This window comes from Aspergillus melleus (assembly GCF_016097325.1).
Source record: "Aspergillus melleus strain CBS 546.65 chromosome Unknown contig1, whole genome shotgun sequence".
Classification (NCBI taxonomy): Eukaryota; Fungi; Ascomycota; class Eurotiomycetes; order Eurotiales; family Aspergillaceae; genus Aspergillus; species Aspergillus melleus.
Genome location: NW_025763370.1, coordinates 3,178,161 through 3,193,548, shown reverse-complemented (window position 1 = coordinate 3,193,548; position 15,388 = coordinate 3,178,161). Strand labels below are relative to the sequence as shown.

Below are 15,388 nucleotides of genomic sequence, written 5' to 3'. Positions count from 1 at the left end.
ACTTCTGGGAATGATAAATGGATCATGGGTAAGCATACACCATCTACGTACCAGACTGTTCATATATTGAGTAATGAGAACAGGGTATAGGATTATGACTGTATCGCTAGAATACAAAGCATTAGGGAATTACACAAGCAACGCAATACCGAGTCCACCCACAAGTTATACAGGAATCAACAAGAAAAGGAAAATTCATACAAGTGCATCATCATGGAAAGAGGCATCAGTCAAAGAAAAGGGAAGGGTTGTACACAGTGGGGATTAAAAAGATATAACAAAACAAAACCAACCGGATGAAATCGAGTGAGTGGAATGAATGAAGACCAAAAGGATTAAGAATCAATAAAAGAAATGACAGTCGATCAGTCCAATTCCCAAGGATCGAACTTTCGGATCTCCTCTGACACGGACCGCTTCCTGAAGTTGTCGCGTGCGAGAGGCAAGTCGTAGTCATCCATCGTCTCCTGCGATTTGGTGGCATGCACGTCTGAGCTTGGAGTTGGCCCGATGACGATGCGAGCGGCAATGTGAATGAGCACCACAAACAGCTGAATTGGAGGCACCAGGACAAGCTTGCAGGTCTTTTGGATGATGGAGGCTGCGTCGTACTTCTCCGGGGGATGAGCAAGAGCCAACGTAGACGGCGGAGGCATGGGTGAGACCTCCCGATCGCGAGAGGCCTTTGACCGCCGACGGAATTCAACACTCATGCTGCTGAGGTTGGGGTTGGAACCTGCGGTCGGTGCGACTTCGGTATGCTCCACAGTCGCCTTTACGTCGGCACTCGACCAGGGCTCAGGCTCGGGCTTAGGCTCAGGTTCAGCCTCGGAAACTGAAGCCATTGGAGACTCTGTTGGACTGGGAGACGAGCAGTCGCGGCAGACGATCTTTGGCAAGCTCGTCTTTGCGGCATAATCAACCTCTTGAAAGATAGAGTCCTCCGACGGTTTCTCTTCGCTAGAGCCTTGGTCCCGGCTCTCGTTCTCGTCCGTGGGTACTTCTGGCTGAAGATACGCCTGCAAATCCGTTTCAGGCAAAGGGGGTAGAGAATGCTCGATGGAATGGAATGAATCGACACTTGAAGAAAGTGCTTGGTCAGGCTCAGCCTGTGCTTCGGTGTTCTCCTCAAACCTTGCCAGCAAGGTTTGGAAGCTCCGCTGTGTTTCCGCCACAGAGCGCCGGGGAACATCCAAGGACTCGGTAACAGACGGTGCAGGCGATAGTCCGCGCGGTTCACTTTCGATGGGCAACTCGGGGGTGCGAGGCCCTTCTTGAGCTTCGTTATCGTCCGGAATGGTTTCCAAGATGGTGCTGTTACTACCTCGCGTAGTGAAACCGCTGCCGTCCGTTGTGTTCCCGTCGGTCTCTTCCCCGGCGCTCAAATAATCGATCGTAATGTCTTCGCGCACCGGGCTATGCTCTTTAGCAAGCCCCAAATAGATCGGCGCACTTTCCCTGCGTCCTTTGGGACTCCATGCTTTTTTCTTTCGCCTCGGCGCTTTGGCTGCCTCTGGAATCGGCACGGTAAATCCGCGCTTGAAAGGACACGGGGTAACTTCATACCGCAGGATTTGGGGCAAGGCCTCTTTCATTCCCGCGATCAATTCCCTATCTTCGTTGTTCTCATTTGGCAGCTCTATGCGGTAATATGTAAGAGGGCGAATGCGCAACACAAAGGTCGAGACGCCGTCGACACACCAGCACTGGGAGTTCTTGAGAATCGCATGGACGACGCTACCGCATTTCAAGAACACGGTCAAGCCGTGGACGTTCTCAAGACGCAGTGGCGCAAAGGCCACCGTTCGCTCCGTAGGGGATCTCCATGGAAGTGTTTCGACGGTATCGACCGGATAATCAAAATCCGACGGGGCGGTGCTCGAGGGGATTGGCGCAAGGGCCCTAGGGGCGAAGTGGACAACTTTGGCGGAGGGATGGAAAAACAGGTCGTTCTCGGACGGTTTAAAAGAATTCGAGGTGCGGCGATTTCGCGGATTTAGTTTGGTGGGTAGAGTAGCAGATCGACGAATAGACTGTATCTGAGGCAGCGGCGCATCCGAGGGATCGGACATGGTTCATGAGGAACGATAGGTAGTGAACGTAAAAAGTATTATAAAGGAGGTTTACATTGGATGGATCAAATGAAAGATGATTACAAGAGAGATGGATAGATAAGAACAAAAGAAGGGAGGGCCATGAGAGAGACCGGTAGTAGGACAAGTAAGTGGAGGGAATGAATGACCAAGGAGTGCGACGGAGGGTGAGACAAGGAGCGATCGAGCATCATCGCCATCCCGCGTGATTTGCCTTCTCCTCGGCGGGGAGTCGGCAATTCCAGTCAATGCCTGCATGCCTTTATGCCTGAGGCAGGACAGTTAGGTGGGGCCGCGCGGCTCTGCAAGCGCCCGACTAGCGGCTGCTTGGCCAATGTCACGCGGCAGCCATAGATTGACGGTTGCCTGTGTTGCTCTGCGTTTGCCTCCTTGTCTTCCCCTCGTTCCTCTCCCCTATTCCCTTCTATACTCGACACTCGAGGAACGTCGTCATGCCGAACTTCGAACCCAACGCCGTGATTCGCGGCTTCCAGCTCACCGTCGTTGGCAGTAAGTTTGACTCCTAGTCCCTGCCCATCATTGCTCAATCCGGAAAACTCGGATGTCCGAGATGCCCAATGTCAACGAACATGCGGGACTCCTCCACCTCCATGCGTGAACCGTAAGACATCTCAAGCCAAGATCACCCTATGCAGGGATCTACCTTGGTTTGCAGCGAGCGAGACTCTGATGGCGTCCAATAATGTTCATCTTACTTCCATTTACTTCCAGAAGCCGGTATAGATGCTAACTCCACGGAACAGCTGTTCGGGCACTGCGCAACCCCGAATTGTTCAAATCCGAGCACTTCCGACAGGCAGCTTTGGCTATTGTGGTTGGAATCGTTATCCAATTCATCATCCAGATTCCGGTACGCTCAATCATCTAGCATCTTTGAATCCTAGTTACCCAACTAACACTCCGTATAGATCATAGGTGTCAAATTTCTCCTGGTGATTGTATCGCTCTTTGTTGACTTAGAGGCCGTTACTTGGGATGACACCATTCTGGAATCTCTGGACTTCTTGAACAAATCTGTTCTCCAAGTCCCGTTCCTACTGATGACCTTAATGCGATATGTTACTCCGACTCTAGATGGCATGTAAGTTTTCTGTCCGTCTCGGAAGTTTCCAGGAGGTACTAATGGATTAGCTTCATGCAATCTCTGCAATGGGTCGATTATACATACGTAAACAAGCACAAGTCGGACGACCCTGCGACTCTGCGGGCCATGTACTATCCCAACCTTATCAAATACTCGACCCACGGCAGCGCAGGTGTGTCTAAGCCTGTCCCGGACGCTCTGGTCGCCTTCATGGTCCGGTACGGTCGAAAAGTCGGAATGATGTTGGCGGTATTCATTCTTTCGCTTCTTCCCATCGTTGGTCGATTCGTGATGCCGGCAGTCTCTTTCCTCTCTTTCCAGGACTTCGTTGGAACCACACCCGCTGCCGTCATCTTCGGAACTGGTCTAGTGCTTCCCAAGAATTTTGTCGTCACCTTCCTTCATACCTACTTCTCGTCCCGCAGCTTGATGCGTGAATTGGTGAGTGGAATTTGCCCATTTAATCGACCGATCTTTCTTTCTGACAGTCATCAGTTGGAACCCTACTTCTGCCGCGTCAAGTTCACCAAAGAGCAGAAGAAGCGTTGGTTTTCCGATCGAGAGGGTGTACTATTCGGCTTCGCCTTCGCCTTCACCGTTGTTCTAAAGACGCCATACATTGGAGTTCTCATGTATGGCGTGGCAGAAGCATCCACCGCCTATCTTGTCACCAAGATCACCGACCCTCCCCCAAGCCCTGCCGACAGCGAAGGCTATGCCGAGAGCCAAGTGACGTGGAAGAACAAGCATGACTTCCTCCAGCTGTCCCTCGACAACATCGACAAAATCAACACGGCCGTTCACCAAAGCAAGGAGGCCACCAACCCTGAAATTCCCAGGCAAAAGTTTACCTAGATGTTCATTTCTACCTAAATAACACGTCTATAGAGCTTTTAGAGCTCCTCCATCGGCAGAGTCGGAAATGAGGGGGTCAACACGCCACCTGCCTCATCTCGACTGCCCAGAAATCCTTATCAAATAGCATTCAATCATATATAAAGCCAATTATAAATAGTGCCAATCCATGTTCTCCGAGAAGTCCCGCTGATAAGCGACACCGATAAGATCGCCAGAGGATGCGGGGTTGGAGATAACTTGCACTCCTCGTGAGGGGGATTTCCTTATAACCCCGTGGTGCAACCGTCCTTCTTCCTCGTATTCATTATCCGAATCTCTCTTCTGTCAAAATCATCATCATGGGTCAAAAAGGCATCCGCACCGCTCTTAAAGTCGATCTCGATAAGCCGGCATGGGAGCAACCCGGTCTGCATGTAAGTTTCTCTATAGAGATGAACGCCTCACTGGCATGTATTAATAATGAATTAGAACCGATGGCATCCAGACGGCACGTCACCACCTTATGATCGCTCGATCATGTCCGTCTAACGTTCATCTAGTTCCATCCACCGGAAAGATCGCGAATAATGAAGTCGTCAAAATCGAATGCCTCGACTGGACTGGCGGCCAAATCAAGAACAACGACTCCGCCGACGACGTCAAGAACGTTGACCTCAGTCAAATTCACTATCTATCCGGCCCGTTCGACATTGAGACAGCCGAGCCCGGCGACGTACTTCTGGTAGAAATCCAGGACGTTCAACCATTCGAGCACCAACCGTGGGGGTTTACCGGCATCTTCCATCCCCAGAATGGCGGTGGTTTTCTAGATGAGATCTATCCCAAGCCGTGCGTGATGTTTGACTTTCATTGGTTGTCTCATGCCTTCTAACGTGGAGAACCACCAGGGCAAAAGCCATCTGGGACTTTGAGGGAATCTTCTGCTCGTCCCGTCACATCCCCCATGTTCGCTTCGCCGGCCTCATTCACCCCGGTATCCTAGGCTGCGCGCCTTCCGCAGAAGTCCTAGCGGAATGGAACCGTCGCGAGGGCGAACTGATCACCACCAACACCACCAAACGGGATGTCGCGAAACCTCCCCTAGCACAGAGTACTCACGCCGGCAGCGCCAGCGAAAGTATCAAAGAGAAGGTCGGAAGAGAAGGTGCCCGAACCATCCCAGTACGTATCCACCACATCAGCCACCACACATCCCCGAATCTAACAACCAACAGGGCCGCCCCGAACACGGCGGCAACTGCGACATCAAGAACCTCTCTCGAGGCTCAAAAGTCTATCTCCCCGTCCACGTCCCCGGCGCCAAATTCTCCGTCGGCGACCTCCACTTCTCCCAAGGCGACGGGGAGATCTCATTCTGCGGCGCCATCGAAATGGCCGGCGTGATCACCCTGAAATTCACCGTTCTCAAGAACGGCATGGCCAAGCTCGGCATGAAGTCTCCCATCTTCCACCCAGGCCCTGTGGAACCGCAATTCGGTCCCGGCCGCTACCTAACTTTCGAGGGTTTCTCGGTCGACGAGACCGGCAAGCAGCATTATCTAGATGCTACCGTCGCGTACCGCCAGACTTGTCTGCGGGTCATCGAGTACCTGCGTCGGTATGGGTATAGTGATTATCAGATCTATTTGCTGTTGAGTTGTGCGCCGGTTCAGGGCCATATTGCGGGTTTGGTGGATATTCCGAATGCGTGCACCACGTTGGGGGTGCCGATGGATATCTTTGATTTTGATATCCGGCCTGAGGCGGAGGTCGTGAAGAGGGATATGGGAAGTTGTGCGTTTGCGAGTGATTGAGTGGCATTTCTTATTACTGGGGAGTTATCTACTTACCATCGCGATTGCCTGCCGATGTATGCTTATTGTTTATAGTTAATGATCCTTTCTATGAAGCCTTGTAAAGAACGTCCAGCTTAACTACTGATAAAAAGCAGTAAACATCTACACATCCGTCCACCCATCCTCCCCAATCTCCTGAAAATCCATCACCTTCCCCAACCCCCCAAACCTCCCCTGCGTATCCCTCCAATTCCTCCCCACCGCCGTCTCCGGCCTCCAACGCACCACATCCCTCACCTCCCTGATCAATTTCCCCTCCAACGCATCCGCAATGAACCCGCCAATCGCCGGCATCTGCATCGCCCCATTCCCCGACCCTCCCACCGCAACCACAAGCGACGGATGCTCAGGGTGTCGATCAATCAAGAAAGCCCGGTCAGGGGTATCCGCGTCCCAGCAGATGCGCGCAAACGCCAGCTCCCGATCCGCTAGATGGGGCATCGTATCGCGCAGAAACGAGCGCGCACGAGCCTCCGCTTCTTTCGGGATCTGGGTCTTCGCGAACGGCACGCTTCGAATCTCGTTGTTGTGGTTTGGGTCAGGGATAAAGTTACAGTATCCGGGATGTTCGTCGCAGATCTTCAACTCGTGGTGGTCGACGTCGGGTTCCATGAAGAAGCCTTTCGCGATGTTGAACAGCACCGGGAGATTGCGGTACAATGCGGCTTCTTCGGGAGTCATGCGGATATGGCAGAGCGTCCAGGCCGTGGGGCGTAGCTGTTTCTTGAAATCGAGAAGTCGGTCGCTAGTCGCACCAGCTGCTAGGATGGTCTGGTCGGCGCGGTGAAGGACCCCGTCGGCCGTTTGCGCGCCGATCACGTCCCCGTCTTCGTATGCGAGACACTGCACGGCTCCTGCCGGGGAGCCCGTGATGAACCTCACCCCGAGACGCTGCGCCTCGGTGTACGCGCTTACCATGGCCTTTTGGGCGTGGATCCATCCGGCGCCGGACTTGCTGAACCAGCCTTTCCAGTTGGGGAATGGGCCGGTGAGGACGCCGGGGGGCATGGTGTTGTGGAAGTCGTCGGCGGTGGTGAGCTCAGTGAAGGAGTCTTTGACAGGGTCGATCTCGTTTTCCCGGATGTGCTCGATCAGCGCTGGGGTGTGGGCTGCTACGATGGAGCCGGTTTCGTGGAAGTAGGGCTGGAAGATAGGATCTGTTCGCCAGCCCTTCAGGGCGGCGCGGGAGCAGGTGGCGAACATGATGCTTCGGGGGTCGGTTTCCGTGTCTGATACATGTTAGATCTTGGTACAGGAGTCGTAGGTCTGGGTGGGAAAGTGGTGTGAGTGATTTGAAAGTACCTTTCAGTTCTCGATGCTCCATGATCTTGTTGATATCATTGCCTGCTGCAATGGGCGAGGGAATTGGATATGGGTCGAGTACGATGACATTGGTATAGCCCCGACGCGCAAGATGCAAAGCCGTCGAGCATCCCCAGGTACCTCCTCCGACGATGAGGATGGACGAGGTCAGACTGAGAGAGGACATCTTGATACGCTGTAGACAGAAGCACACGGAAGAGATGAGGATATATCAAGAAGACGGACCAGGTCAATCATGCCACGACCTAGACAACTAGTTCCTAGTTGCGACTAAAGTGATTAGTTTGAGGTTAGTTGATTCCCCGCTCGGCGGCTGGACCTTCCTTCGTCTTTTCCTTGCTGGCTTGGCTTGGATATCAAGTTCTCGCCATCTTGACAGTAGCTTCACTCAATGTGTCTCCACCTCTCGTCTCTTCGTCTAAATCTCGTAATCATGGCTTCCTCCTAAGCCTAGTCATTTATCGTATCGTGTTTAGTTTCGGGTGATCCTTCGTAGTTCGCCACAATGGAGCTAATTCTGCGCCATAGTTCATGCGTCGCTGCGTAGCGAAGAGAATCATTGAAATGCCATACTCCGATCACACAGTCCCTCTGCACGGAAAGTACTAGAACTTCGTCTCTAATACCCGCCCATGTCTGGCTCTGAGAGTGAACTTGTTTGAGCCTACACTGCGATGATAATGATATTCGTACATGCTGATAATGCATACCAGAGACGTAGACTATATAGAACTTTTACTTTGACTGTCATTTCAATTGACATTGTTATTTATGATCTGTGGTCTTGCTGGTGTGTTACTGTCTGGCTCTTCTGTCCAAATTGTTGGCTTCCGTCACTCGGTAAATATACCTTTTCGATGGTGAGCAGATACACTGAGCATCGAGGAAGGCTTTCTGGGTTTAGAAAATTCATATGATGGACCAAGTATGATACGATGGAAGCGATAATCTCCGGTTCGCGACGCGGGGAGATTCAAGACCGGGCTTGGATGAACCAAAGGACAAGGTATAGAAGATATCAAAAATACGTGAAATCACGACAATGCAGAGCCGTATGCTGGAATTCGCTTGTTTATAGAATAGAAGTAAAGAAGTGAGGGGGAGAGAAGAGGGAAGAATTCATGTAATCATGAATCATGAACCATCGTAGATTTTGCTGGTCTCGCGATAGGTCACTTGGTAAGACGTGCTTCTTACGAGAAGAACTTTTGGGCAGTGGCGCGTTCCTTGGCCTCTCGGTCCTTGACGGCCTTCTTCACCCGGGCAACTTCGTTGGTGATACCCGCATCATTGGGGGCCAGTTTAGACGCCTGCTCGAGATCCTTCAAAGACTCATCCTCCTCCTTCAGGCCGGTGCTGGCGACGGCACGGCGGTAGTAGGCCTTGGCCCGGTCGGCGTCCTTAGCGTTGGCGGCATCGGCCACCTCGAGCGCGTACGTGGCCCAGGTCTGGCCGTTCTTGAACTGGCCCAACTTGTTGGCCAGCAGGGAGGAGTTGGAGTGGAGGGTGAAGCGCAGCGCCTTCATCTGGCCCTCCAGCTCCTTGGGGTCGTTCTCGTCGGGACCGGGAAATTCGTTCAGATAGCGCAGACCCTTCTGGTACTTGTCCAGACCAACGGTGAGGTTTCCGCTCTTGAAAGCGGTATTTCCGAAGTTCTTCAGCTCCGAGGCGATCTTGAAGCACACGGGGGCGTTCAGCTCCTCGCCCTGGTGGTCATCAGGAAAGTCCTCGTAGGGATCGCCGGTCACGTCGGGGATCTGCTTGTCGGCATCGTCGTACTCCTGGCCGGTCAATTCGCCGCAGTCCACGATCGTCACGTCGACGTTGGGCTTATCCGCCTGAGTAGACATGTTCTCAATCTTGCGAACAACGCTCTTTCCGTTGATCACCTCGCCGAAAACCACATGCTTGCCATCCAGGTGGGGGGTGGGGACGGTGGTGATGAAGAACTGGCTGCCGTTGGTTCCGGGACCGGAATTGGCCATGGAAAGGAGGAAGGGGCGATCATGCTTCAGGTCGAAGTTCTCGTCGGGGAATTTCTCGCCATAGATCGATTCACCACCGGTGCCGTTGAATGCGGTGAAGTCACCACCCTGGATCATGAATTGTTTGATCACACGGTGGAAGATGGAGCCTAGTTACGCGGCAGGAAGCGGGTAAGCAAGGTTGCCTGCATATTGCACGATGCGGGACGGAAGTGGGGGAAGAGAGAGAGAAGAGAGATAGAGATCAACGTACCCTTGAAGCTCAATGGCTTGCCCTGCTTTCCAACACCCTTCTCTCCGGTCGAGAGAGCACGGAAATTCTCCGCAGTCTTAGGGACAACTACGACGTGAGTTAGAAACGGCCATGACGAAACCCGAGGGGCGCGCAAAGCATACCATCGTTGAACTAGCGGGGTAGTTAGCGACAAGACGGGCTCACAGAGCATGTAGGGCAACGACATACCAGTTCAAGGGCAATGCGACCGGTCTTTTGCTTGCCAATCTGAATGTCGAAGAAGACACGAGGACGACCTATTGTCGCAGCACATCAGTAAATGGTAGGTAGCTTCGGAGGGGCCGAAGAAAGAAAGAGATCCACGCACGCTGAGATTCGGCCATGACGGTAGAATTACGGGAGAGTAGGAGAGGAAGGTGAAAAGTGGATATGAAGATTGGGGAGGCGATCAATGAATCCCAGGCGAGTCGAGACTGGAGAGGGAAGAGCAGAGAGCGCAGGAAAGAAGAGGAAGTGAGCGGGGAAGAAAAGAGAGAAGAGAAGAGGAAAGAAGCGCGCAGGCAGAAAAGGTGGAGGCGGCTTCACGAAGCTTCCATGCAACCTCCGCATCAACGGCGCTTTGAACAACCCCCCAGTTGCTTCCCCAACTGGTCCTGCGTTTCTGACCGCATTGTGGAGTGTGTGTCTATTTTATCTATGTAGGGGGGTCGGTATAACTAGTCTATATGTCGAAGGTCTATTTACAGGGTATCATTCATTAGGGTCACCACCCATCCTTTACTCCAAAAGCGAAGCCGGCAATTTGAACTCATACGACTTCTTCTCGCCTTCCGCTGACTCGTCGCTTTCCTTCTTCTTCTCCTTTTTCTCGCTCGGGGGCAGTTTTGTGCTGATTTCGATCGTCACCTGTATCATGAAATCGTTAGCCAAACCTCGTACTCTCCAAGTCCAGAGCAGCCGACAAAAGAGAAAACAAGCAAGCAATAGATTGCTTTACCGCCGCATCGTGACTGCGGTAGTTCACACCCACCGGCCCATCGTTTCGTAGGTCGACATCCATCATAGCCTGGAAGACGCCGTTTTGCACCCTCTCGGGTTTGTAGGCAGCACGCATTTTCTGGAAGAAATAGTCGTACAGTCGGCGTGCGGTTTCGACGTCGGCGGCTCCGTTGAAATTGGGTTTGGCTTTTTTCATGTCGCCGTAGAGTGTGAATTGTGACACTGCGCATGAGATTAGTTGACCTGTTCGTCCAGGCGCAACATGCGCTCGAGACCCGGACACGTACCACAGAGCACCTCTCCCTCAATGTCCTGCACGTTCTTCTTCCACTGCGTCGGGACATCTCGTCAGTACTTGGTTGATGCCAGCTCCTAGTCGCATGGTCACCCACCTGTCCGCCATCCTCATCTGCTGGCCACAGCTTAGCCCTCAATATGCGCCCGACCATCGTATCCATATCTTTCTCCGTGTCTTCTTTCCCCACGCCCGCCAAGACCAATAATCCACGACCGATCGAGGAGATCTGTTGGCCGTCGACGGTGACCGAGGCGGACTTGACTCGCTGAAGAACCGCTATTCACACGAATCAGTTTACATCTTGTTGGAATTCAACAGCAGTGACGGCGCACCCTTCATGGTTTGACAGTTCGCAGAAACTAGAGCCTTGTCGCAAAGAGTAATTTCAAAGGTTCGAACGGAAGATAGAGAAGTGGTTCAGTGACTAGGATATAGAGACAGGGTTGAGCAATATCGATCGACCTGACTAAGTAGGACCTACAAAGAACAATAATTAGTTCGCTGCTGTGGGGGAAGAACCGCAAGCGGCATAACATTTCTTTCATACAAATTCACGGACAAGCGATCAGGCTGAACCACAGCTACTAACAAGGATGGAGAGAAGTTAATAAATGTACAAAATCTCGATAGCAGGTGAATAGCAGGGTAAAGCGTGAGTGAGCGAAGAGAAGACGACGCGAAGTTGATGGGGAAACAGAGCGATTCGCCTCTTGTGACGAGTCCAGAAAGCGGTGTCACGGGTCTTGGCGGTAAACCCGTTTGGGAACTTCGGCGAATCTATCGAAGCGCATCAGGAGGTTCACTCTCACTCTCTCGTCATTGTTGTCTCCCAATTTCACCTTGTTCCCGCCCCTGACGAACCACAATTGTTTCCGCTAAAAGTTGCCCAGCAACCTGCGTCAAGACCATCCTCACTTTCTCCGGATTCTTAGCGACCGGGGGATTCCATTCGATCTCCAACCCTACATTGCTCCCGGCAGCTACTACCTCCCCCCCCACACACACCCTACGACTTTGACGACGCGAAAGACTCGCAAGAACCTGGGCCGACTGTTCCCATGAAACAGCAATCATGACGTCCCGAAAGACACAACAAGAGATCGACAAGACCTTCAAGAAGGTGGCCGAAGGGATCCAACAATTCGAAGGTATCTACGAGAAGATCCGTTCGACAACGAATGCCACGCAACGGGATAAACTGGAGGAGAATCTGAAACGAGAGATCAAGAAGCTCCAACGGTATCGCGACCAAATCAAATCATGGGCTTCGGGCAATGAAGTCAAGGACAAAGGACCGCTGCTGGAGCAGCGTCGAGCCATCGAAACTGTGCGCTAACGAATTTCCCCTCCTCACACCAATCCTCACCTCGATGTTGACACCATCCATGAGAATGCGATCAAGCTAACGGCGGTGTAGTGTATGGAGCAGTTCAAGGCAGTGGAGAAAGAGATGAAGACCAAGGCATACTCCAAAGAAGGTCTATCCGCCGCTTCGAGACTTGATCCGAAAGAGAAAGAGAAGGTGGAGACGTGCGACTTCCTGTCCAATATGGTGGATGAGCTGCAGCAGAAGATCGAGGCCATGGAGGCTGAGGAAGAAACTCTGCACATGCAAGTCAAGAAGGGCAAGAAAGACGTCTCCAAGACGAATCGATTAGCGGACCTTACCCGAATCAACGAGCGACATAAGTGGCACGTCAACAAGCTCGAACTTCTGCTACGGTCCCTGCAAAATGGCGCCATCGAAGTCAACCAGGTGATCGATCTCAAGGAGAGCATAAAATACTACGTGGAAGATGGACATAACGTGGATTACTCCGGAGAGGACGAGACCCTCTATGACGATCTAATCTTCGGAGACGAGGTCGACGGTCAGTATGCAAATGCCGACAACGACCGAGTCTCATCACAAGATACGCAATCGGTGCAAGAGGATGAATCGGAACCCAAGCCCAAGCCCAAGAGCAGTAGCGAAGCAACGGGGCCGCGACGGCCGTCCGCGCAGATGAAATCGCCGCTGCCTGTGCTCGCGACCTTGCACCCGTCGACCTCCACCAGCGCTACGTCTGGTATGAAGCCTGCGCCACCACCAACGCGTCTGCCTGGTGAGACGCTCAAGTACGCCTCGGCGGCGGCGGCGGCGGCTGCCAGCGACAAGAACGGCGTCGGGATCGCACCCCTCCCTCCACCACCGGGCGCCAGCCCTGCTTTCCCGGTCGCAGTTCCCGCCTCGAAAGCTTCGTCAACCGCCTCACCCAGCGTCTCGTCGGTCCAGCCAGCCATCCGAACGACATCAACTCCGGCCCCGACGACAGATGAGCCCAGCGTACGGTCGAAAACTCCTGCCATCAGTCCTAACATCGCCACTGCAAATGCCGCCCCCGCCCCTTCGAATACGGTGGCACCCCCTCCCGCGACGGACAAGGCGGAGGCCACGACAACGACCCCGGCCACTCGGGGAGCGTCGACCGTCAATGGAGATTCGAGCAGCAAGGAAGAGAGCAGCGATTCGGTATATCACCTGCCTCCGGGCCTGCAAGACCTGATCCACTCGTTCGAGGTGACCAAGACCCGAGCGTCGACGACCTCCTCGAATCCGCCACCGTCCGTCCAACGACTTCTGGCCGCATCATTGTCCACATGCCCCGAGCCGGCAGACGCCGAGAAGCCCCGACATTACAAGCCGCAGAACCCGTACAACACGCCCCTCTACTACCCCCAGGAACCGCTGTCCATTTTCGACGACCCGCGGTTATACGACACGGGGCGCATCGACACGGACACGCTTTTCTACCTGTTCTATTACCGACAGGGGTCGTATCAGCAATTCCTGGCGGCCAAGGCACTGAAGAACCAGAGCTGGCGATTTCACAAGCAATACCAGACCTGGTTCCAACGACACGAGGAGCCGAAGACCATCACCGAGGAATTCGAGCAGGGGACGTATCGGTTCTTCGACTACGAGAGTACATGGTATGTTTACTGCCTTCTCCTTTATCTACCAGCGATGATGAAGACACGCAGGCTAACATGACGCAGGATGAACCGACGCAAGGCGGACTTCAAGTTTGTGTACAAGTATCTAGAAGATGAGCTATAATGTGAGAGGCTAGGCAACAAGCAATGTCATTCATGGAGATTCATATGTATTGATTCGCATTCCCGGGGCGAGAAGAGAAAAGGCAGAAACAGTAGCGGGACGGAGAGAGTCATTTTGAACGAAGCAAGAAGAAAGTCGACTACCTAGTCTGACCGACCGGCCGGTTGACTGACTCCAAACAGAGAACTTTGAGGAGACAGTGGTGCCTTTTTCTGTTCTTTTTCTATCTTGTTTCTTATTCACGTTCTTCCCATGCTACTTTTCTTCTCTTCTTCTTTTCTTCTTCCGGTTTTCTGTTTATTTTGACTTCCATCCAATTATCACTTGTTTGATCGTTCGAATGCATATTTCAGGCACGAGGAAATGAAATGGGACCTTGTGGGACAGGGGGGAAGGGAGGAGTTTTTTTTTTTTATTTATCTGTTTTGTTTCGTCTTGACTCTGCGCTATTCTTACGTGGCGGCTGATGGGGTCTACAGCCATGTCCTTGTTACCTTACTCACCCCGTTGGCCTCGACTTTGTTTTTTTTTAAGAATGAATGAAAACGAATGGTCTGTCTTGTCGGATGATATTTACTTGTCTTCCTTCCTTTTTTTTTTTTTTTTTTTTCTATCACTTTCGTCACCTTGTTATGAAAAGTTCTGTTTGTAGAACGTTTTGATTCTGCCGGGGGGGCTTTAGAGTAATCCTGGTTTATATCATCCTGAAAGAAGGGTCCGATCTTCGTGGATTGTCGAATGATGACTGAGAGCCTTCCATAGTTCGAAGTCTATATAGCACCTCAACTGTCCTATCAACACAACAAAACAGCTCTCTATTTCACGCAACACATATTGTTACAGAAGGGGGCCTAGCTATTCTACTAACAACTTCCTTGCAATTATTAAACTCCCTTGTGCGGCAACCAGGTATAGTGCTGTAATTTTATCAATAGATTCTGCCTTTCTTTATTCGTTTTCTTACAAGTTTTGTGCATATAGATGCAGAATGTGCTGTATAAGAACCATGGGCCTTAGAGAGGGTTTGCAATAAGTGTGCAAGGTGATAATTATTAGGAAAGGGCGTCGCGAGGTAGAAGTTTTAAGAATAAGGTCAATATTGTAGAAGAATAACTAGTTATCGTGGCTCAGCCCGCTGCTGAGTCATCCACGAAAGCTTCCGTAGCCCAACCTGGAAGATCAGGAAATCCCATTATAACAGCACCAATTGTTGGTGCTCAATAGTAGCCACATACCACCAATACTCACTAAACACAACAGCTGGCTTGCTGAGAAGAAACGGCAAGATCAAACACGGACTAGCCAATCAAGGATAATCACCCTCATTAAAAAGGAACAGGTCACCGGGTTCCTGCCCTGGATCTCGATCAATCATACTGAAGCAATTCTCCCCGTTCTGTTTCTTTGCTTTTTCTCGTTAACCCTGTCTGCCTGCCTGCCTCCCTCCAGGTTGATTTAGCCCGTTCGCCTCACTGAAGAAGGGCAACCCTGACATGCGGTATTTTTTATTTCCCTCACAGAACTCTCTTTGGCGATGACCTTGTTCTTCTACCATCT

At 52.1% G+C, this 15,388-nt stretch overlaps 7 protein-coding genes across 7 annotated transcripts; 3 read left to right on the top strand and 4 right to left on the bottom strand.

Moving 5' to 3' along the window:
- Positions 1 to 365: 365 nt before the first annotated feature.
- On the bottom strand, positions 366 to 2,072 carry LDX57_001129 (uncharacterized protein; the record flags this gene model as incomplete). Its single annotated transcript, XM_046082772.1, has 1 exon — positions 366 to 2,072. One exon carries the CDS (start codon positions 2,070 to 2,072, stop codon positions 366 to 368), a length of 1,707 nt encoding a protein of 568 aa, XP_045938729.1.
- A 473-nt stretch (positions 2,073 to 2,545) lies between these two features.
- usgS (transmembrane protein UsgS) lies at positions 2,546 to 4,053 on the top strand (the record flags this gene model as incomplete). The annotated part of the gene is made up of 5 exons (XM_046082771.1): positions 2,546 to 2,603; positions 2,858 to 2,964; positions 3,023 to 3,195; positions 3,246 to 3,639; positions 3,694 to 4,053. 5 exons carry the CDS (start codon positions 2,546 to 2,548, stop codon positions 4,051 to 4,053), a joined length of 1,092 nt encoding a protein of 363 aa, XP_045938728.1.
- A 341-nt stretch (positions 4,054 to 4,394) lies between these two features.
- Positions 4,395 to 5,849, top strand: LDX57_001127 (acetamidase/formamidase family protein; the record flags this gene model as incomplete). The annotated part of the gene is made up of 4 exons (XM_046082770.1): positions 4,395 to 4,469; positions 4,541 to 4,884; positions 4,944 to 5,217; positions 5,271 to 5,849. The coding sequence occupies 4 exons, from the start codon at positions 4,395 to 4,397 to the stop codon at positions 5,847 to 5,849; spliced, it is 1,272 nt and encodes a 423-aa protein (XP_045938727.1).
- Positions 5,850 to 5,993: 144 nt separating this feature from the next.
- LDX57_001126 (NAD(P)/FAD-dependent oxidoreductase) lies at positions 5,994 to 7,380 on the bottom strand (the record flags this gene model as incomplete). The annotated part of the gene is made up of 2 exons (XM_046082769.1): positions 5,994 to 7,120; positions 7,194 to 7,380. The coding sequence occupies 2 exons, from the start codon at positions 7,378 to 7,380 to the stop codon at positions 5,994 to 5,996; spliced, it is 1,314 nt and encodes a 437-aa protein (XP_045938726.1).
- Positions 7,381 to 8,407: 1,027 nt separating this feature from the next.
- Positions 8,408 to 9,817, bottom strand: cpr6 (Peptidyl-prolyl cis-trans isomerase D; the record flags this gene model as incomplete). Its single annotated transcript, XM_046082768.1, has 5 exons — positions 8,408 to 9,348; positions 9,453 to 9,539; positions 9,596 to 9,605; positions 9,663 to 9,730; positions 9,802 to 9,817. The coding sequence occupies 5 exons, from the start codon at positions 9,815 to 9,817 to the stop codon at positions 8,408 to 8,410; spliced, it is 1,122 nt and encodes a 373-aa protein (XP_045938725.1).
- Positions 9,818 to 10,211: 394 nt separating this feature from the next.
- DTD1_1 (D-aminoacyl-tRNA deacylase) lies at positions 10,212 to 11,070 on the bottom strand (the record flags this gene model as incomplete). Its single annotated transcript, XM_046082767.1, has 5 exons — positions 10,212 to 10,340; positions 10,465 to 10,655; positions 10,721 to 10,763; positions 10,826 to 11,007; positions 11,064 to 11,070. The coding sequence occupies 5 exons, from the start codon at positions 11,068 to 11,070 to the stop codon at positions 10,212 to 10,214; spliced, it is 552 nt and encodes a 183-aa protein (XP_045938724.1).
- Positions 11,071 to 11,803: 733 nt separating this feature from the next.
- NOT5 (CNOT2/3/5 family protein) lies at positions 11,804 to 13,831 on the top strand (the record flags this gene model as incomplete). The annotated part of the gene is made up of 3 exons (XM_046082766.1): positions 11,804 to 12,058; positions 12,149 to 13,704; positions 13,771 to 13,831. 3 exons carry the CDS (start codon positions 11,804 to 11,806, stop codon positions 13,829 to 13,831), a joined length of 1,872 nt encoding a protein of 623 aa, XP_045938723.1.
- Positions 13,832 to 15,388: the final 1,557 nt, after the last annotated feature.